Source organism: Anomaloglossus baeobatrachus, chromosome 3, assembly GCF_048569485.1.
Source record: "Anomaloglossus baeobatrachus isolate aAnoBae1 chromosome 3, aAnoBae1.hap1, whole genome shotgun sequence".
NCBI classification, from domain to species: domain Eukaryota; kingdom Metazoa; phylum Chordata; class Amphibia; order Anura; family Aromobatidae; genus Anomaloglossus; species Anomaloglossus baeobatrachus.
This window is the reverse complement of record NC_134355.1, coordinates 8,185,285-8,208,325: the sequence shown is the minus strand read 5'-3', so window position 1 is coordinate 8,208,325 and position 23,041 is coordinate 8,185,285. Positions and strand designations below refer to the sequence as shown.

Here is a 23,041-nt window from a genome sequence, read left to right as displayed (position 1 = left end):
TCCTGACACTGCTCCTCTAGGACCCTCTATATGCACCCTCCTCACACTGCTCCTCTAGGACCCTCTATATGCACCCTCCTCACACTGCTCCTCTAGGACCCTCTATATGCACCCTCCTGACACCGCTCCTCTAGGACCCTCTATATGCACCCTCCTGACACCGCTCCTCTAGGACCCTCTATATGCCCCCTCCTGACACTGCTCCTCTAGGACCCTCTATATGCACCCTCCTGACACCGCTCCTCTAGGACCCTCTATATGCCCCCTCCTGACACCGCTCCTCTAGCACCCTCTATATGCCCCCTCCTGACACTGCTCCTCTAGGACGCTCTATATGCCCCCTCCTGACACTGCTCCTCTAGGACCCTCTATATGCCCCCTCCTGACACTGCTCCTCTAGGACCCTCTATATGGACCCTCCTCACACTGCTCCTCTAGCACCCTCTATATGCCCCCTCCTGACACCGCTCCTCTAGGACCCTTTACATGCACCCTCCTGACACTTCTCCTCTAGGACCCTTTACATGCACCCTCCTGACACTGCTCCTCTAGGACCCTCTATATGCCCCCTCCTGACACTGCTCCTCTAGGACCCTCTATATGCACCCTCCTGACACCGCTCCTCTAGGACCCTCAATATGCACCCTCCTGACACTGCTCCTCTAGGACCCTTTACATGCACCCTCCTGACACTTCTCCTCTAGGACCCTTTACATGCACCCTCCTGACACTGCTCCTCTAGGACCCTCTATATGCACCCTCCTCACACCGCTCCTCTAGGACCCTATATATGCCCCCTCCTGACACTGCTCCTCTAGGACCCTTTACATGCACCCTCCTGACACTTCTCCTCTAGGACCCTTTACATGCACTCTCCTGATACTACACTTCTAGGACCCTCTATATGCCCCCTCCTGACACTGCTCCTCTAGGACCCTCTATATGCCCCCTCCTGACACCGCTCCTCTGGGACCCTTTACATGCACCCTCCTGACACTGCTCCTCTAGGACCCTCTATATGCCCCCTCCTGACATTACTCCTCTAGGACCCTTTACATGCCCCCTCATGACACTGCTCCTCTAGGACCCTTTACGTGCACCCTCCTGACACTTCTCCTCTAGGACCCTTTACATGCACCCTCCTGACACCGCTCCTCTAGGACCCTTTACATGCACCCTCCTGACACTGCACTTCTAGGACCCTTTACAGGCCACCTCCTGACACTGCTCCTCTAGGACGCTCTATATGCCCCCTCCTGACACTGCTCCTCTAGGACCGTCTATATGCCCCCTCCTGACACTGCTCCTCTAGGACCCTCTATATGCACTCTCCTGACACTGCTCCTCTAGGACCCTCTATATGCCCCCTCCTGACACTGCTCCTCTAGGACCCTCTATATGCCCCCTCCTGACACCGCTCCTCTAGGACCCTATATATGCACTTTCCTGACACTGCTCTTCTAGGACCCTCTACATGCCCCCTCCTGACTTTGCTCTTCTAGGACCCTCTATATGCCCCCTCCTCACACCGCTCCTCTAGGACCCTATATATGCCCCCTCCTGACACTGCTCCTCTAGGACCCTTTACATGCACCCTCCTCCTAACACTTCTCCTCTAGGACCTTTTACATGCACTCTCCTGATACTACACTTCTAGGACCCTCTATATGCCCCCTCCTGACACTGCTCCTCTAGGACCCTCTATATGCCCCCTCCTGACACTGCTCCTCTAGGACGCTCTATATGCCCCCTCCTGACACTGCTCCTCTAGGACCCTCTATATGCACCCTCCTGACACTGCTCCTCTAGGACCCTCTATATGCCCCCTCCTGACACTGCTCCTCTAGGACGCTCTATATGCCCCCTCCTGACACTGCTCCTCTATGACCCTCTATATGCCCCCTCCTGACACTGCTCCTCTATGACCCTCTATATGCCCCCTCCTGACACTGCTCCTCTAGGACCCTCTATATGCCCCCTCCTGACACTGCTCCTCTAGGACCCTCTATATGCACCCTCCTGACACTGCTCCTCTAGGACCCTCTATATGCACCCTCCTCACACTGCTCCTCTAGGACCCTCTATATGCACCCTCCTCACACTGCTCCTCTAGGACCCTCTATATGCCCCCTCCTGACACTGCTCCTCTAGGACCCTCTATATGCCCCCTCCTGACACTGCTCCTCTAGGACGCTCTATATGCCCCCTCCTGACACTGCTCCTCTAGGACCGTCTATATGCCCCCTCCTGACACCGCTCCTCTAGGACCCTCTATATGCCCCCTCCTGACACTGCTCCTCTAGGACCCTCTATATGCCCCCTCCTGACACTGCTCCTCTAGGACCCTCTATATGCCCCCTCCTGACACTGCTCCTCTAGGACGCTCTATATGTCCCCTCCTGACACTGCTCCTCTATGACCCTCTATATGCCCCCTCCTGACACTGCTCCTCTAGGACCCTCTATATGCCCCCTCCTGACACCGCTCCTCTAGCACCCTCTATATGCCCCCTCCTGACACTGCTCCTCTAGGACCCTCTATATGCCCCCTCCTGACACTGCTCCTCTAGGACCCTCTATATGCACCCTCCTCACACTGCTCCTCTAGGACCCTCTATATGCACCCTCCTGACACCGCTCCTCTAGGACCCTCTATATGCACCCTCCTGACACCGCTCCTCTAGGACCCTCTATATGCACTCTCCTGACACTGCTCCTCTAGGACCCTCTATATGCCCCCTCCTGACACTGCTCCTCTAGGACGCTCTATATGCCCCCTCCTGACACTGCTCCTCTAGGACCCTCTATATGCCCCCTCCTGACACTGCTCCTCTAGGACCCTCTATATGCCCCCTCCTGACACTGCTCCTCTAGGACCCTCTATATGGACCCTCCTCACACTGCTCCTCTAGCACCCTCTATATGCCCCCTCCTGACACCGCTCCTCTAGGACCCTTTACATGCACCCTCCTGACACTTCTCCTCTAGGACCCTTTACATGCACCCTCCAGACACTTCTCCTCTAGGACCCTTTACATGCACCCTCCTGACACTGCTCCTCTAGGACCCTCTATATGCACCCTCCTCACACCGCTCCTCTAGGACCCTATATATGCACCCTCCTGACACCGCTCCTCCAGCACACTCTATATGCCCCCTCCTGACACTTCTCCTCTAGGACCCTTTACATGCACTCTCCTGATACTACACTTCTAGGACCCTCTATATGCCCCCTCCTGACACTGCTCATCTAGGACCCTTTACATGCACTCTCCTGATACTACACTTCTAGGACCCTCTATATGCCCCCTCCTGACACTGCTCCTCTAGGACCCTCTATATGCCCCCTCCTGACATCGCTCCTCTAGGACCCTTTACATGCACCCTCCTGACACTGCTCCTCTAGGACCCTCTATATGCCCCCTCCTGACATTACTCCTCTAGGACCCTTTACATGCCCCCTCATGACACTGCTCCTCTAGGACCCTTTACGTGCACCCTCCTGACACTGCACTTCTAGGACCCTTTACAGGCCACCTCCTGACACTGCTCCTCTAGGACGCTCTATATGCCCCCTCCTGACACTGCTCCTCTAGGACCGTCTATATGCCCCCTCCTGACACTGCTCCTCTAGGACCGTCTATATGCCCCCTCCTGACACTGCTCCTCTAGGACCCTCTATATGCACTCTCCTGACACTGCTCCTCTAGGACCCTCTATATGCCCCCTCCTGACACTGCTCCTCTAGGACCCTCTATATGCCCCCTCCTGACACCGCTCCTCTAGGACCCTATATATGCACTTTCCTGACACTGCTCTTCTAGGACCCTCTACATGCCCCCTCCTGACTTTGCTCTTCTAGGACCCTTTACATGCCCCCTCCTCACACCGCTCCTCTAGGACCCTATATATGCACCCTCCTGACACCGCTCCTCTAGCACACTCTATATGCCCCCTCCTGACACTGCTCCTCTAGGACCCTTTACATGCACCCTCCTGACACTTCTCCTCTAGGACCCTTTACATGCACCCTCCTGACACTTCTCCTCTAGGACCTTTTACATGCACTCTCCTGATACTACACTTCTAGGACCCTCTATATGCCCCCTCCTGACACTGCTCCTCTAGGACCCTCTATATGCCCCCTCCTGACACTGCTCCTCTAGGACCCTCTATATGCCCCCTCCTGACACTGCTCCTCTAGGACCCTCTATATGCCCCCTCCTGACACTGCTCCTCTAGGACCCTCTATATGCCCCCCTCCTGACACTGCTCCTCTAGGACCCTCTATATGGACCCTCCTCACACTGCTCCTCTAGCACCCTCTATATGCTCCCTCCTGACACCGCTCCTCTAGGACCCTTTACATGCACCCTCCTGACACTTCTCCTCTAGGACCCTTTACATGCACCCTCCTGACACTTCTCCTCTAGGACCCTTTACATGCACCCTCCTGACACTGCTCCTCTAGGACCCTCTATATGCACCCTCCTGACACTGCTCCTCTAGGACCCTCTATATGCACCCTCCTGACACTGCTCCTCTAGGACCCTTTACATGCACCCTCCTGACACTGCACTTCTAGGACCCTTTACAGGCCACCTCCTGACACTGCTCCTCTAGGACCCTCTATATGCCCCCTCCTGACACCGCTCCTCTAGGACCCTTTACATGCACCCTCCTGACACTTCTCCTCTAGGACCCTTTACATGCACCCTCCTGACACTTCTCCTCTAGGACCCTTTACATGCACCCTCCTGACACTGCTCCTCTAGGACCCTCTATATGCACCCTCCTGACACTGCTCCTCTAGGACCCTCTATATGCACCCTCCTGACACTGCTCCTCTAGGACCCTTTACATGCACCCTCCTGACACTGCACTTCTAGGACCCTTTACAGGCCACCTCCTGACACTGCTCCTCTAGGACCCTCTATATGCCCCCTCCTGACACTGCTCCTCTAGGACCCTCTATATGCCCCCTCCTGACACTGCTCCTCTAGGACCCTCTATATGCACCCTCCTGACACCGCTCCTCTAGGACCCTCAATATGCACCCTCCTGACACCGCTCCTCTAGGACCCTATATATGCACCCTCCTCACACCGCTCCTCTAGGACCCTATATATGCACCCTCCTGACACCGCTCCTCTAGCACACTCTATATGCCCCCTCCTGACACTGCTCCTCTAGGACCCTTTACATGCACCCTCCTGACACTTCTCCTCTAGGACCCTTTACATGCACCCTCCTGACATTACTCCTCTAGGACCCTTTACATGCACCCTCCTGACACTGCACTTCTAGGACCCTTTACAGGCCACCTCCTGACACTGCTCCTCTAGGACGCTCTATATGCCCCCTCCTGACACTGCTCCTCTAGGACCGTCTATATGCCCCCTCCTGACACTGCTCCTCTAGGACCGTCTATATGCCCCCTCCTGACACTGCTCCTCTAGGACCCTCTATATGCACTCTCCTGACACTGCTCCTCTAGGACCCTCTATATGCCCCCTCCTGACACTGCTCCTCTAGGACCCTCTATATGCCCCCTCCTGACACCGCTCCTCTAGGACCCTATATATGCACTTTCCTGACACTGCTCTTCTAGGACCCTCTACATGCCCCCTCCTGACTTTGCTCTTCTAGGACCCTTTACATGCCCCCTCCTGACATTGCTCTTCTAGGACCCTCTATATGCCCCCTCCTGACACTGCTCCTCTAGGATACTTTACATGCCCCCTCCTGACACTGCACCTCTAGGACCCTTTACATGCCCCCTCCTGACACTGCACCTCTAGGACCCTTTACATGCCCCCTCCTAACACTACACCTCTAGGACCCTTTACATGCCCCCTCCTGACACTGCACCTTTAGGACCCTTTACATGCACCCTCCTGACACTGCACCTCTAGGACCCTTTACATGCCCCCTCCTGACACTGCACCTCTAGGACCCTTTACATGCCCCCTCCTAACACTACACCTCTAGGACCCTTTACATGCCCCCTCCTGACACTGCACCTTTAGGACCCTTTACATGCCCTCTCATGACACTGCACCTCTAGGACCCTTTACATGCCCCCTCCTGACACTGCTTCTCTAGGAGCCTTTACATGCCCCCTCCTGACACTGATCCTCTAGGATCCTTTACATGCCCCCTCCTGACACTGCTCCTCTAGGATCCTTTACATGCCCCCTCCTGACACTGCTCCTCTAGGATCCTTTACATGCCCCCTTCTGACACTGCTCCTCTAGGACCCTATATATGCCCCCTCCTGACACTGATCCTCTAGGATCCTTTACATGCCCCCTCCTGACACTGCTCCTCTAGGAGCCTTTACATGCCCCCTCCTGACACTGCTCCTCTAGGATCCTTTACATGCCCCCTCCTGACACTGCTCCTCTAGGACCCATTCCTCACACCATTCTGACCCCACATATCCAGATGAGGAAACATACCTTCCATGCCGAGCTCACGTTATCCCCATGGGTAGCCGCTCATAATAAGGAGGGAGGTGGAGGAACGTATCTTCTCCACACGCCGGGCGATCAATAATATTAATAAGCCTGTGAAGTTCACCGACCTTTAGTAAATCCATTCTAATCTTGTTTGCGTTAGCAGTGTATTTTCTCACCGCAATTATAGATAATTGTCTTGGAACATTGGGAAGGGGGGAATGAGAGAGCGGATTAATGCCCGAACATGACCGCACCGTGCGGGAGGAAGGTCACTCCGGGAGGAATTCATTATGAAAATACATCTGTTGTCCTCTCCTCATAAATTAAATATATGGAAATCCGGGACTCAGGGAGCAGGAGCTATGAGATCTAATGCTGAGAAGCTGAGCCAAGAACCAAGAGACTCGGCGCTGAGAGGGCCAAGAGATGGAGATCCAGAGCCAAGAGATCCACAGCCAAGAGATCCAGAGCCAAGAAAGCCAGAGACATCAAAACCAAAATTAAGAAAGCCAGAGATCAAGAAGTAGGAGACCCATAGCTATCAGGTCCAGAGCCAAGAAATGCAGAACTAAGAGAATCAGAAGCAACAGAGGCAAAGGCAAAGTACCCAAAGTGAAGAGACTTAAACCTCAACGACCCAGAGCCTGGAGATCCAGATCCAGAACACTTGACCAGCAACACAAAGCCAAGATACTCAGAACTGCTAGACCCGGTATTGAGAGACCCAAAACAGGGACGTGCAAAGCCGATAGAGCTAAAGCTACAAAGATACACAACCACTAGACCAAAACGGAAAAATCTAGAGCGTAGAGATCAACAACATAGATTCAGAGTGGACAGACCTAGAGCCATGGGATCCAGGGCTGAGACCACAGAGAACCAGAAGTAAGAGAACCAAAAGATCCAGAGCCATGAAATTCTGATCTCAGAGACTCAGAACCAAGACATACATAACTGAGAAATCCACAGCAGAGAGATCCAGAGCTGACGGATCAACAGCCAAGAAATCCAGAAAAGAGACCTACTTACAAGACGCTAAGAACCAAGAGACTCAAAGCTAGGAAATGGTACGGAGAGCAGAGATGGCCTAAGACGAGGTTATAACAGAGAGATCCAGAGCTGAAGAATCCACAGCCAAAATATCCAGAGAAAAGAGTCAGCACCTGGAGGTCCTGCACTGCGGATACTAACATGGAGAGACCCAGAGCCAAAAGAAGCAAGAGCTGAGGATCCCAGAGCCAAAAGAAGCAAGAGCTGAGGATCCCAGAGCCAAAAGAAGCAAGATATGAGGATCCCAGAGCCAAAAGAAGCAAGAGCTGAGGATCCCAGAGCAAAAAGAAGAGCTGAGGCTCCCAGAGCCAAAAGAAGCAAGAGCTGAGGATCCCAGAGCCAAAAGAAGCAAGAGCTGAGGATCCCAGAGCCAAAAGAAGCAGGAGCTTAGGATCCCAGAGCCAAAAGAAGCAAGAGCTGAGGATCCCAGAGCCAAAAGAAGCAAGAGCTGAGGATCCCAGAGCCAAAAGAAGCAGGAGCTGAGGATCCCAGAGCCAAAAGAAGCAAGAGCTGAGGATCCCAGAGCCAAAAGAAGCAAGAGCTGAGGAACCACAAGTTGAGGATCTTAGGGCCAAGACACCTGGAGCTGAAGATCCTAGAACAGAGACGCCTGGAGCCGCGGCCCCTTATGGGTTCTGCTCCTGTTCTGTTATTGCCAGCAGAATCCCTCACAGAGGCTATGTCGTAGTACAGACATTGACGTTCATGGTAATTTGGACCCACACATCCTCCCTGGGACAATGCTGACCCACCGGCAGGACGTGATGTCATGTTTGCCAGCATTCAGCGCTGAACGTCAAGAATCTGTGATATCTCCACGCAGAAAACAGATTGTTTCCCACTATGTGGATTTCCTTAAGAATATAAGGCCCCGGTGTCCTGAGGACTTGCCTCAGCTGCCGGCAGCGGCGCCACTCTCTGCACAGGACGGCAGCGGATTACAGTCTGCAGGAGATTTCATGCCCCAACACAAATTTCTGGAGCTTATTACTTAACAAAACCCTTGAGACGTCTGTGCCCCCTCCTCCGGCGCACGGTATCCGCAGCGGGCAGGTGGCGGTGGCTGCCTCCTTGACTATCCGACATCTCCGTGTTACTGTTTCGGCTCGCTGTATTATTTGTGGGTGACACTTGCTTCTGTGGGAAATAAATCTTTTGCGGGATTAATCTTGGTGGCGGAATCCAGATACGCTCGCGAGTCTGAATGTATCTGGCTTTACAATAATGAATGAGTAATGCAGTCGTGCCCGAGTATCGCTCCTGATGATGGGGCTTCTGGTGACCCCGTGTCCTCTGTCTCCCCAGATTGTGTTTGAATGTAGCATTGGAAGAGGGGTGGAAGGAGACATGGCCATCGATGACGTCTCCGTGAAGAAGGAAGCCTGCCCGAAGAAACAGATCCGCCCGACAAAAGGTGAGTCCTGGAGAAGACCTTACCGATGTGTCCAGCAGGATCCGCTCCATAGCTGGTGCAGGGGAGTCGTCCTCCATTCATAGGATCCGCTCCATAGCTGGTGCAGGGGAGTCGTCCTCCATTCATAGGATCCGCTCCATAGCTGGGGCAGGGGAGTCGTCCTCCATTCATAGGATCCGCTCCATAGCTGGTGCAGGGGAGTCGTCCTCCATTCATAGGATCCGCTCCATAGCTGGGGCAGAGGAGTCGTCCTCCATTCATAGGATCCGCTCCATAGCTGGTGCAGAGGAGTCGTCCTCCATTCATAGGATCCGCTCCATAGCTGGGGCAGGGGAGTCGTCCTCCATTCATAGGATCCGCTCCATAGCTGGTGCAGGGGAGTCGTCCTCCATTCATAGGATCCGCTCCATAGCTGGTGCAGGGGAGTCGTCCTCCATTCATAGGATCCGCTCCATAGCTGGGGCAGGGGAGTCATCCTCCATTCATAGGATCCGCTCCATAGCTGGTGCAGGGGAGTGGTCCCTCCATTCATAGGATCCGCTCCATAGCTGGTGCAGGGGAGTCGTCCTCCATTCATAGGATCCGCTCCATAGCTGGTGCAGGGGAGTCGTCCTCCATTCATAGGATCCGCTCCATAGCTGGTGCAGGGGAGTCGTCCCTCCATTCATAGGATCTGCTCCATAGCTGGTGCAGGGGAGTCGTCCTCCATTCATAGGATCTGCTCCATAGCTGGTGCAGGGGAGTCATCCTCCATTCATAGGATCCGCTCCATAGCTGGTGCAGGGGAGTCATCCTCCATTCATAGGATCTGCTCCATAGCTGGTGCAGGGGAGTCGTCCTCCATTCATAGGATCTGCTCCATAGCTGGGGCAGGGGAGTCGTCCTCCATTCATAGGATCCAATCCATAGCTGGGGCAGGGGAGTCATCCTCCATTCATAGGATCCGCTCCATAGCTGGTGCAGGGGAGTGGTCCCTCCATTCATAGGATCCGCTGCATAGCTGGTGCAGGGGAGTCGTCCTCCATTCATAGGATCTGCTCCATAGCTGGTGCAGGGGAGTCATCCTCCATTCATAGGATCCGCTCCATAGCTGGTGCAGGGGAGTCGTCCTCCATTCATAGGATCCGCTCCATAGCTGGTGCAGGGGAGTCGTCCCTCCATTCATAGGATCCGCTCCATAGCTGGGGCAGGGAAGTCATCCTCCATTCATAGGATCTGCTCCATAGCTGGTGCAGGGGAGTCATCCTCCATTCATAGGATCCGCTCCATAGCTGGTGCAGGGGAGTCGTCCTCCATTCATAGGATCCGCTCCATAGCTGGTGCAGGGGAGTCGTCCCTCCATTCATAGGATCCGCTCCATAGCTGGGGCAGGGAAGTCATCCTCCATTCATAGGATCTGCTCCATAGCTGGTGCAGGGGAGTCATCCTCCATTCATAGGATCCGCTCCATAGCTGGTGCAGAGGAGTGGTCCCTCCATTCATAGGATCCGCTCCATAGCTGGGGCAGGGGAGTCGTCCTCCACTCATAGGATCTGCTCCATAGCTGGGGCAGGGGAGTCGTCCTCCATTCATAGGATCCGCTCCATAGCTGGTGCAGGGGAGTCGTCCTCCATTCATAGGATCCGCTCCATAGCTGGGGCAGGGGAGTCGTCCTCCATTCATAGGATCCGCTCCATAGCTGGGGCAGGGGAGTCGTCCTCCATTCATAGGATCCGCTCCATAGCTGGGGCAGGGGAGTCATCCTCCATTCATAGGATCCGCTCCATAGCTGGTGCAGGGGAGTGGTCCCTCCATTCATAGGATCCGCTCCATAGCTGGTGCAGGGGAGTCATCCTCCATTCATAGGATCCGCTCCATAGCTGGTGCAGGGGAGTCGTCCTCCATTCATAGGATCCGCTCCATAGCTGGTGCAGGGGAGTCGTCCTCCATTCATAGGATCCGCTCCATAGCTGGGGCAGGGGAGTCATCCTCCATTCATAGGATCCGCTCCATAGCTGGTGCAGGGGAGTGGTCCCTCCATTCATAGGATCCGCTCCATAGCTGGTGCAGGGGAGTCGTCCTCCATTCATAGGATCCGCTCCATAGCTGGTGCAGGGGAGTCGTCCTCCATTCATAGGATCCGCTCCATAGCTGGTGCAGGGGAGTCGTCCCTCCATTCATAGGATCTGCTCCATAGCTGGTGCAGGGGAGTCGTCCTCCATTCATAGGATCTGCTCCATAGCTGGTGCAGGGGAGTCATCCTCCATTCATAGGATCCGCTCCATAGCTGGTGCAGGGGAGTCGTCTTCCATTCATAGGATCCGCTCCATAGCTGGGGCAGGGGAGTCGTCCCTCCATTCATAGGATCTGCTCCATAGCTGGTGCAGGGGAGTCGTCCTCCATTCATAGGATCTGCTCCATAGCTGGTGCAGGGGAGTCATCCTCCATTCATAGGATCTGCTCCATAGCTGGTGCAGGGGAGTCGTCCTCCATTCATAGGATCTGCTCCATAGCTGGGGCAGGGGAGTCGTCCTCCATTCATAGGATCCAATCCATAGCTGGGGCAGGGGAGTCATCCTCCATTCATAGGATCCGCTCCATAGCTGGTGCAGGGGAGTGGTCCCTCCATTCATAGGATCCGCTGCATAGCTGGTGCAGAGGAGTCGTCCTCCATTCATAGGATCTGCTCCATAGCTGGTGCAGGGGAGTCGTCCTCCATTCATAGGATCCGCTCCATAGCTGGTGCAGGGGAGTCATCCTCCATTCATAGGATCCGCTCCATAGCTGGTGCAGGGGAGTCGTCCTCCATTCATAGGATCCGCTCCATAGCTGGTGCAGGGGAGTCGTCCCTCCATTCATAGGATCCGCTCCATAGCTGGGGCAGGGAAGTCATCCTCCATTCATAGGATCTGCTCCATAGCTGGTGCAGGGGAGTCATCCTCCATTCATAGGATCCGCTCCATAGCTGGTGCAGGGGAGTCATCCTCCATTCATAGGATCTGCTCCATAGCTGGGGCATGGGAGTCATCCTCCATTCATAGGATCCGCTCCATAGCTGGGGCATGGGAGTCATCCTCCATTCATAGGATCCGCTCCATAGCTGGTGCAGGGGAGTCATCCTCCATTCATAGGATCTGCTCCATAGCTGGTGCAGGGGAGTCATCCTCCATTCATAGGATCTGCTCCATAGCTGGTGCAGGGGAGTCGTCCTCCATTCATAGGATCTGCTCCATAGCTGGTGCAGGGGAGTCATCCTCCATTCATAGGATCTGCTCCATAGCTGGTGCAGGGGAGTCGTCCTCCATTCATAGGATCCGCTCCATAGCTGGTGCAGGGGAGTCGTCCTCCATTCATAGGATCCGCTCCATAGCTGGGGCAGAGGAGTCGTCCTCCATTCATAGGATCCGCTCCATAGCTGGGGCAGGGGAGTCGTCCCTCCATTCATAGGATCCGCTCCATAGCTGGTGCAGGGGAGTCATCCTCCATTCATAGGATCTGCTCCATAGCTGGTGCAGGGGAGTCGTCCTCCATTCATAGGATCTGCTCCATAGCTGGGGCAGGGGAGTCGTCCTCCATTCATAGGATCTGCTCCATAGCTGGTGCAGGGGAGTCGTCCCCCCCATTCATAGGATCCGCTCCATAGCTGGGGCAGAGGAGTCGTCCTCCATTCATAGGATCCGCTCCATAGCTGGGGCAGAGGAGTCGTCCTCCATTCATAGGATCCGCTCCATAGCTGGGGCAGGGGAGTCGTCCCTCCATTCATAGGATCCGCTCCATAGCTGGTGCAGGGGAGTCGTCCTCCATTCATAGGATCTGCTCCATAGCTGGGGCAGGGGAGTCGTCCTCCATTCATAGGATCCGCTCCATAGCTGGTGCAGGGGAGTCGTCCTCCATTCATAGGATCTGCTCCATAGCTGGTGCAGGGGAGTCGTCCTCCATTCATAGGATCTGCTCCATAGCTGGGGCAGGGGAGTCGTCCTCCATTCATAGGATCCGCTCCATAGCTGGTGCAGGGGAGTCGTCCCCCCCATTCATAGGATCCGCTCCATAGCTGGGGCAGAGGAGTCGTCCTCCATTCATAGGATCCGCTCCATAGCTGGGGCAGAGGAGTCGTCCTCCATTCATAGGATCCGCTCCATAGCTGGTGCAGGGGAGTGGTCCCTCCATTCATAGGATCCGCTCCATAGCTGGTGCAGGGGAGTCGTCCTCCATTCATAGGATCCGCTCCATAGCTGGTGCAGGGCAGTCGTCCTCCATTCATAGGATCCGCTCCATAGCTGGTGCAGGGGAGTGGTCCCTCCATTCATAGGATCCGCTCCATAGCTGGTGCAGGGGAGTCATCCTCCATTCATAGGATCCGCTCCATAGCTGGTGCAGGGCAGTCGTCCTCCATTCATAGGATCCGCTCCATAGCTGGTGCAGGGGAGTGGTCCCTCCATTCATAGGATCCGCTCCATAGCTGGGGCAGGGGAGTCGTCCTCCATTCATAGGATCCGCTCCATAGCTGGGGCAGGGGGGTCGTCCTCCATTCATAGGATCCGCTCCATAGCTGGTGCAGGGGAGTCGTCCTCCATTCATAGGATCCGCTCCATAGCTGGGGCAGGGTAGTCGTCCCTCCATTCATAGGATCCGCTCCATAGCTGGGGCAGGGAAGTCATCCTCCATTCATAGGATCTGCTCCATAGCTGGTGCAGGGGAGTCATCCTCCATTCATAGGATCCGCTCCATAGCTGGTGCAGGGGAGTCGTCCTCCATTCATAGGATCCGCTCCATAGCTGGTGCAGGGGAGTCGTCCCTCCATTCATAGGATCCGCTCCATAGCTGGGGCAGGGAAGTCATCCTCCATTCATAGGATCTGCTCCATAGCTGGTGCAGGGGAGTCATCCTCCATTCATAGGATCTGCTCCATAGCTGGTGCAGGGGAGTCGTCCTCCATTCATAGGATCTGCTCCATAGCTGGGGCAGGGGAGTCGTCCTCCATTCATAGGATCCAATCCATAGCTGGGGCAGGGGAGTCATCCTCCATTCATAGGATCCGCTCCATAGCTGGTGCAGGGGAGTGGTCCCTTCATTCATAGGATCCGCTGCATAGCTGGTGCAGGGGAGTCGTCCCTCCATTCATAGGATCCGCTCCATAGCTGGTGCAGGGGAGTGGTCCCTCCATTCATAGGATCCGCTGCATAGCTGGTGCAGGGGAGTCATCCTCCATTCATAGGATCTGCTCCATAGCTGGTGCAGGGGAGTCATCCTCCATTCATAGGATCCGCTCCATAGCTGGTGCAGGGGAGTCGTCCCTCCATTCATAGGATCCGCTCCATAGCTGGGGCAGGGAAGTCATCCTCCATTCATAGGATCTGCTCCATAGCTGGTGCAGGGGAGTCATCCTCCATTCATAGGATCCGCTCCATAGCTGGTGCAGGGGAGTCATCCTCCATTCATAGGATCCGCTCCATAGATGGTGCAGGGGAGTCGTCCTCCATTCATAGGATCCGCTCCATAGCTGGTGCAGGGGAGTCATCCTCCATTCATAGGATCCGCTCCATAGATGGTGCAGGGGAGTCGTCCCTCCATTCATAGGATCCGCTCCATAGCTGGGGCAGGGAAGTCATCCTCCATTCATAGGATCTGCTCCATAGCTGGTGCAGGGGAGTCGTCCTCCATTCATAGGATCTGCTCCATAGCTGGGGCAGGGGAGTCGTCCTCCATTCATAGGATCCAATCCATAGCTGGGGCAGGGGAGTCATCCTCCATTCATAGGATCCGCTCCATAGCTGGTGCAGGGGAGTGGTCCCTTCATTCATAGGATCCGCTGCATAGCTGGTGCAGGGGAGTCGTCCCTCCATTCATAGGATCCGCTCCATAGCTGGTGCAGGGGAGTGGTCCCTTCATTCATAGGATCTGCTCCATAGCTGGTGCAGGGGAGTCATCCTCCATTCATAGGATCCGCTCCATAGCTGGTGCAGGGGAGTCGTCCTCCATTCATAGGATCTGCTCCATATCTGGGGCAGGGGAGTCGTCCTCCATTCATAGGATCCGCTCCATAGCTGGGGCAGGGGAGTCGTCCTCCATTCATAGGATCCGCTCCATAGCTGGGGCAGGGGAGTCGTCCTCCATTCATAGGATCCGCTCCATAGCTGGGGCAGGGGAGTCGTCCTCCATTCATAGGATCCGCTCCATAGCTGGTGCAGGGGAGTCGTCCTCCATTCATAGGATCCGCTCCATAGCTGGGGCAGGGGAGTCGTCCTCCATTCATAGGATCTGCTCCATAGCTGGGGCAGGGGAGTCATCCTCCATTCATAGGATCCGCTCCATAGCTGGGGCAGGGGAGTCGTCCTCCATTCATAGGATCCGCTCCATAGCTGGGGCAGGGGAGTCGTCCTCCATTCATAGGATCCGCTCCATATCTGGGGCAGGGGAGTCGTCCTCCATTCATAGGATCCACTCCATATCTGGTGCAGGGGAGTCGTCCTCCATTCATAGGATCCGCTCCATAGCTGGGGCAGGGGAGTCGTCCTCCATTCATAGGATCCGCTCCATAGCTGGGGCAGGGGAGTCGTCCTCCATTCATAGGATCCGCTCCATAGCTGGGGCAGGGGAGTCGTCCCTCCATTCATAGGATCCGCTCCATAGCTGGTGCAGGGGAGTCGTCCTCCATTCATAGGATCTGCTCCATAGCTGGGGCAGGGGAGTCGTCCCTCCATTCATAGGATCCGCTCCATAGCTGGTGCAGGGGAGTCGTCCCTCCATTCATAGGATCCGCTCCATAGCTGGTGCAGGGGAGTCGTCCCTCCATTCATAGGATCCGCTCCATAGCTGGGGCAGGGGAGTCGTCCCTCCATTCATAGGATCCGCTCCATAGCTGGGGCAGGGGAGTCGTCCCTCCATTCATAGGATCCGCTCGATAGCTGGTGCAGGGGAGTCGTCCCTCCATTCATAGGATCTGCTCCATAGCTGGGGCAGGGGAGTCTTCCTCCATTCATAGGATCTGCTCCATAGCTGGGGCAGGGGAGTCGTTCTCCATTCATAGGATCTGCTCCATAGCTGGTGCAGGGGAGTCGTCCTCCATTCATAGGATCTGCTCCATAGCTGGGGCAGGGGAGTCGTCCTCCATTCATAGGATCCAATCCATAGCTGGGGCAGGGGAGTCATCCTCCATTCATAGGATCCGCTCCATAGCTGGTGCAGGGGAGTGGTCCCTTCATTCATAGGATCCGCTGCATAGCTGGTGCAGGGGAGTCGTCCCTCCATTCATAGGATCCGCTCCATAGCTGGTGCAGGGGAGTGGTCCCTTCATTCATAGGATCTGCTCCATAGCTGGTGCAGGGGAGTCATCCTCCATTCATAGGATCCGCTCCATAGCTGGTGCAGGGGAGTCGTCCTCCATTCATAGGATCTGCTCCATATCTGGGGCAGGGGAGTCGTTCTCCATTCATAGGATCCGCTCCATAGCTGGGGCAGGGGAGTCGTCCTCCATTCATAGGATCCGCTCCATAGCTGGGGCAGGGGAGTCGTCCTCCATTCATAGGATCCGCTCCATAGCTGGGGCAGGGGAGTCGTCCTCCATTCATAGGATCCGCTCCATAGCTGGTGCAGGGGAGTCGTCCTCCATTCATAGGATCCGCTCCATAGCTGGGGCAGGGGAGTCGTCCTCCATTCATAGGATCTGCTCCATAGCTGGGGCAGGGGAGTCATCCTCCATTCATAGGATCCGCTCCATAGCTGGGGCAGGGGAGTCGTCCTCCATTCATAGGATCCGCTCCATAGCTGGGGCAGGGGAGTCGTCCTCCATTCATAGGATCCGCTCCATATCTGGGGCAGGGGAGTCGTCCTCCATTCATAGGATCCACTCCATATCTGGTGCAGGGGAGTCGTCCTCCATTCATAGGATCCGCTCCATAGCTGGGGCAGGGGAGTCGTCCTCCATTCATAGGATCCGCTCCATAGCTGGGGCAGGGGAGTCGTCCTCCATTCATAGGATCCGCTCCATAGCTGGGGCAGGGGAGTCGTCCCTCCATTCATAGGATCCGCTCCATAGCTGGTGCAGGGGAGTCGTCCTCCATTCATAGGATCTGCTCCATAGCTGGGGCAGGGGAGTCGTCCCTCCATTCATAGGATCCGCTCCATAGCTGGTGCAGGGGAGTCGTCCCTCCATTCATAGGATCCGCTCCATAGCTGGTGCAGGGGAGTCGTCCCTCCATTCATAGGATCCGCTCCATAGCTGGGGCAGGGGAGTCGTCCCTCCATTCATAGGATCCGCTCCATAGCTGGGGCAGGGGAGTCGTCCCTCCATTCATAGGATCCGCTCGATAGCTGGTGCAGGGGAGTCGTCCCTCCATTCATAGGATCTGCTCCATAGCTGGGGCAGGGGAGTCTTCCTCCATTCATAGGATCTGCTCCATAGCTGGGGCAGGGGAGTCGTTCTCCATTCATAGGATCTGCTCCATAGCTGGTGCAGGGGAGTCGTCCCTCCATTCATAGGATCCGCTCCATAGCTGGTGCAGGGGAGTCATCCTCCATTCATAGGATCCGCTCCATAGCTGGTGCAGGGGAGTGGTCCCTCCATTCATAGGATCCGCTCCATAGCTGGGGCAGGGGAGTCGTCCTCCATTCATAGGATCCGCTCCATAGCTGGTGCAGGGGAGTCGTCCTCCATTCATAGGATCTGCTCCATAGCTGGTGCAGGGGAGTCGTCCTCCATTCATAGGATCCGCTCCATAGCTGGTGCAGGGGAGTCATCCTCCATTCATAGGATCCGCTCCATAGCTGGTGCAGGGGAGTCGTCCCTCCATTCATAGGATCCGCTCCATAGCTGGGGCAGGGGAGTCGTCCTCCATTCATAGGATCCGCTCCATAGCTGGGGCAGGGGAGTCGTCCTCCATTCATAGGATCTGCTCCATAGCTGGTGCAGGGGAGTCGTCCTCCATTCATAGGATCCGCTCCATAGCTGGGGCAGGGGAGTCGTCCTCCATTCATAGGATCTGCTCCATAGCTGGGGCATGGGAGTCGTCCTCCATTCATAGGATCCGCTCCATAGCTTGGGCAGGGGAGTCGTCCTCCATTCATAGGATCCGCTCCATAGCTGGGGCAGGGGAGTCGTCCCTCCATTCATAGGATCCGCTCCATAGCTGGTGCAGGGGAGTCGTCCTCCATTCATAGGATCCGCTCCATAGCTGGGGCAGGGGAGTCGTCCTCCATTCATAGGATCCGCTCCATAGCTAGTGCAGGGGAGTCGTCCTCCATTCATAGGATCCGCTCCATAGCTGGGGCAGGGGAGTCGTCCTCCATTCATAGGATCCGCTCCATAGCTGGTGCAGGGGAGTCGTCCCTCCATTCATAGGATCCGCTCCATAGCTGGGGCAGGGGAGTCGTCCTCCATTCATAGGATCCGCTCCATAGCTGGGGCAGGGGAGTCGTCCTCCATTCATAGGATCTGCTCCATAGCTGGTGCAGGGGAGTCATCCTCCATTCATAGGATCTGCTCCATAGCTGGGGCAGGGGAGTCGTCCCTCCATTCATAGGATCCGCTCCATAGCTGGTGCAGGGGAATCGTCCCTCCATTCATAGGATCTGCTCCATAGCTGGGGCAGGGGAGTCGTCCTCCATTCATAGGATCCGCTCCATAGCTGGGGCAGGGGAGTCGTCCCTCCATTCATAGGATCCGCTCCATAGCTGGTGCAGGGGAATCGTCCCTCCATTCATAGGATCTGCTCCATAGCTGGGGAAGGGGAGTCGTCCCTCCATTCATAGGATCCGCTCCATAGCTGGTGCAGGGGAGTCGTCCTCCATTCATAGGATCCGCTCCATAGCTGGGGCAGGGGAGTCGTCCTCCATTCATAGGATCCGCTCCATAGCTGGGGCAGGGGAGTCGTCCTCCATTCATAGGATCCGCTCCATAGCTGGTGCAGGGGAGTCGTCCTCCATTCATAGGATCTGCTCCATAGCTGGTGCAGGGGAGTCGTCCTCCATTCATAGGATCCGCTCCATAGCTGGTGCAGGGGAGTCGTCCCCCCATTCATAGGATCCGCTCCATAGCTGGTGCAGGGGAGTCGTCCTCCATTCATAGGATCCGCTCCATAGCTGGGGCAGGGGAGTCGTCCTCCATTCATAGGATCCGCTCCATAGCTGGGGCAGGGGAGTCGTCCTCCATTCATAGGATCCGCTCCATAGCTGGTGCAGGGGAGTCGTCCTCCATTCATAGGATCTGCTCCATAGCTGGGGCAGGGGAGTCGTCCTCCATTCATAGGATCTGCTCCATAGCTGGTGCAGGGGAGTCGTCCTCCATTCATAGGATCCGCTCCATAGCTGGGGCAGGGGAGTCGTCCTCCATTCATAGGATCCGCTCCATAGCTGGTGCAGGGGAGTCGTCCTCCATTCATAGGATCCGCTCCATAGCTGGTGCAGAGGAGTCGTCCTCCATTCATAGGATCCGCTCCATAGCTGGGGCAGAGGAGTCGTCCTCCATTCATAGGATCTGCTCCATAGCTGGTGCAGGGGAGTCGTCCTCCATTCATAGGATCCGCTCCATAGCTGGTGCAGGGGAGTCGTCCTCCATTCATAGGATCCGCTCCATAGCTGGGGCAGGGGAGTCGTCCTCCATTCATAGGATCCGCTCCATAGCTGGTGCAGAGGAGTCGTCCTCCATTCATAGGATCCGCTCCATAGCTGGTGCAGGGGAGTCGTCCTCCATTCATAGGATCCGCTCCATAGCTGGGGCAGGGGAGTCGTCCTCCATTCATAGGATCCGCTCCATAGCTGGTGCAGGGGAGTCGTCCTCCATTCATAGGATCTGCTCCATAGCTGGTGCAGGGGAGTCGTCCTCCATTCATAGGATCCGCTCCATAGCTGGTGCAGGGGAGTCGTCCCCCCATTCATAGGATCCGCTCCATAGCTGGTGCAGGGGAGTCGTCCTCCATTCATAGGATCCGCTCCATAGCTGGTGCAGGGGAGTCGTCCTCCATTCATAGGATCCGCTCCATAGCTGGTGCAGGGGAGTCGTCCCCCCATTCATAGGATCCGCTCCATAGCTGGTGCAGGGGAGTCGTCCCCCCATTCATAGGATCCGCTCCATCCCGGGGGTCAGTGTGAGACGCAGGAGGCTCCTGAAGGAAACGATGGAGGAACAATCCAGGTGTCTGTGTTACCAATCTTCTGACGCTCTGGAGTTTTTTATTTTTTAGCGCATTCTTTGTATCACATGGTATAAAACATCTTTATATTTAACCCTTTCATTTCCCAGCGATTTTCCGTTTCGTATTTTTTTCCATTTTTGTTTTTCCTCCCCTTCTTCCAAGAGCCATCACTTTTTTTTATTTTTCCATCCACATAGCCGTACGAGGACTTGGATTTTTTGGGGAGAACAAGTTGTACTTTTGAATGACAGATTTCATTTGATCATTGAATGCACTAGAACGCAGAAAAGGAGCGCTAAAATTGCAACAAAAAAGTGTAATTTCACATTTTTTTTTACCATTATACGGTGAAACTGACCTGGCAGAGTGACTCGCCGGGTCCGTGAGATTACACCAATACCAGATATGTGTGGGGGGGGGTTAAGTAGTTTATCTTTAATGAGGTAAAGTGGGGTGATTTGGACTTGTGGGGGGGGGGGGGTTATATTTCTTAAAAACATTGTTTTTACTTTTTTCTGTTTTGTTAGACCCCTTAGGGGACCTGAAGCTCCAATCGTCTGATCGCTTGTACTATACACAGCAGTGCATGAGCACTGCTGTGTATAGTGAAATCCCAATCTCTTATGAACACCAGCTAAATGCTGGATTTCACAAGAATCAGCCCATCAGCACCCCACGATCACATCATGGAGTGGCCAGCCCCTGACAGCGGCATTTATCAGGTTAACAGCTCCACCAGTGGTTGTTAAAGGCACATGACGGCTGATTAAATCAGTCATCACCTTCCGGGAAAGGTGCGGGCTTGGCGTGCAAGGTCAGCAGTGTAAATATACATCACATTGTGAAGGAGTTAAATATTTTTCTTTGTTTTCTGGATATTCCTTGTGTTACACTGCAAGCTGCTCAATGCTGTTCAGTGTCAGACCGTTGCCTCCATATCTGTTCAGTATCCAATCGCTCTCTCTCCTCTCCTGAATGTGAATCCCAGCTCAAAAGTCATCACATCATGCGTGATCTGGAGAGGCACGAAACTGACAAGAGGAGCTGGAATTAACGACTGCAGAGCTGAACTGCACTGAGCAGCTTGCAGTGTATGGTAACTTGTGCAAGCTGCAGAATACGGCTCCAATATTTTTAATTAATGCCAATTGCAAAAATGTTTTATACTATATGACAGACAAAATGTGCCGAGAAAATCTGTAAAAGGGTGCATGTCCTTTCATGGATTTGTTCAGAACGGACAGTCGTATTTCCTAGCTTCACCAGGGAGGGACCGGCTGACGACATGATGGGAACCATTTGCTGTTAACAGATTTGAAATCCATGGACTTGTAGGAGGGGGAAAAGGTCAGATACGGACGTACCACCCCATGTGATGCACCTTCAGAGCAGGTTTGAGGTTCCTACATGAATATGTGAGGTCCAGTGGCAGAATTATAAATGCAGCTCTGGTTCAGACTTGATAACCTGTTTCCTCCATTTCTCCAGGTGACCCGTCCTTCTGGACATTGATACATTGTTGCCTCCTTGTCTTGCAGCAGTCGCGGCCCCCAGCAGCTCCGCCTGTCGTCCCGTCTCAGGATTTCCCATCTGGCTCGTATCTTTCCTGCTCTTCGTGCTCCTGAGATGATACAAAGTGGCATCCACTGGATTCCGAACGTGGCCTCCCCAACCTTGTGCCCTTTTCCTCCTCTTTCCTCCTCCACGACACACCAAAGTGTCCAGATCTTACCAAAGAGCGGCGAGCATGTCTGACTGAAGGGCCCGACCACGGATTGCGGGGCTCCTTCAAGAAGACCATTGCATCTACAATACAACCAAGGGGAGAGAGAAAGCCAAGAAGGAACGACCAAACCAGCGAGCGACAAACAAACCAGGCGCGACCAGCGAGAGAAGAAGACCGAAGGGAGCGGACTTCACACCAGGAGATACGAGACTCGTCCACACGGGAAACGTGGAAGCAAAACACAAAAACAAACTGGACCGAAAATATAAGCACAAATTTCTACTGAAGCTGTGGAGACCGTGGCTGGAGAATGTTATCTGCCCCGGGGCAGGAACCTGGAAGGGACGTCCCGGCTCCTTACCCTCGTTTTCTACGTAGATCCCTTGCGTGCTGCTCAGCGTCATATCCGCTCATGTATGCTCATGTATGCATGCTCTTCCGAGTTCATATATCTCCATGTAATCATGTGTCCTTCCCATCACAGACCCCATTATGTCCATCCATGATGATGGACCCTCCTCACAGGACCACCATGATTGTAGACTATAGCTAGGTGGCCCTTGTCCCAGGTCTTCCCACGTCTCACCATGGGCCACATATGATGCCCAGGTGGTCCGGAGGCCGCAGACAGCTTGCTGCATTAGAGCTATCCTAGACGGCGGGGACGTGCAGTGGGGGCTGCCGAGAATCCAGCTAATATTTAGTGGTTTATCTATCCCGACACATAAGCCGTAGCGTCTCCACCATCTACATGTGCCGATCCCACCGTCATCACACTCATCACCACCTCCACCCACCATGGCTCATAGGTTTCCGCAGGGGACAGAGGTCGTCTGATCTACAGGATGACATTTAGAATATTGTTACCAAATCTGAGAATTTTAAATAAATCTGGTATCGTTTTCTATCAGCCGCTGTCTTCCTGTGTTACATCGAGAGGGGCCGCGGCCTCGTTCTGAGGATCCGGATATAATAATACTGCACTAAGAGATCAGTCCTTTCCTCTCAGTGTCTGTAAGGCCAATGGCTGCACCAGGAGCCTCCCCCCACTGCTCTGCTGTAGGAGGCGGGGCATGGGAACTCCGCCTCCTTATTCTGTAATGACCATCAGTGTCTTCAGGGCAGGACATACGGGCCTAGCACCACCGTGCACAGCAATCACTCTCCACTGTACACAGCGGTCACTCTCCACAATACACAGCGATCACTCACCACTGTACACAGCGATCACTCTCCACCATACACAGCGATCACTCTCCACTGTACACAGCGATCACTCATCA

At 54.8% G+C, this 23,041-nt stretch overlaps 1 protein-coding gene across 5 annotated transcripts in view; it reads left to right on the top strand.

The window, feature by feature from the left end:
- MDGA1 (MAM domain containing glycosylphosphatidylinositol anchor 1) overlaps positions 1 to 22,668 on the top strand; it is a 506,924-nt gene extending 484,256 nt beyond the window's left edge. For 4 of the 5 annotated variants that reach the window (XM_075338981.1, XM_075338979.1, XM_075338977.1 and 1 more), the window contains 2 exons: positions 8,816 to 8,924; positions 21,571 to 22,668. In XM_075338981.1, coding sequence (XP_075195096.1) covers positions 8,816 to 8,924; positions 21,571 to 21,662 — 201 coding nt within the window. In that variant the 3' untranslated portion in view covers positions 21,663 to 22,668. The remainder of the gene's footprint in view (positions 1 to 8,815; positions 8,925 to 21,570) is intronic. The other variant, XM_075338978.1, reaches the window with a different exon arrangement.
- Positions 22,669 to 23,041: the final 373 nt, after the last annotated feature.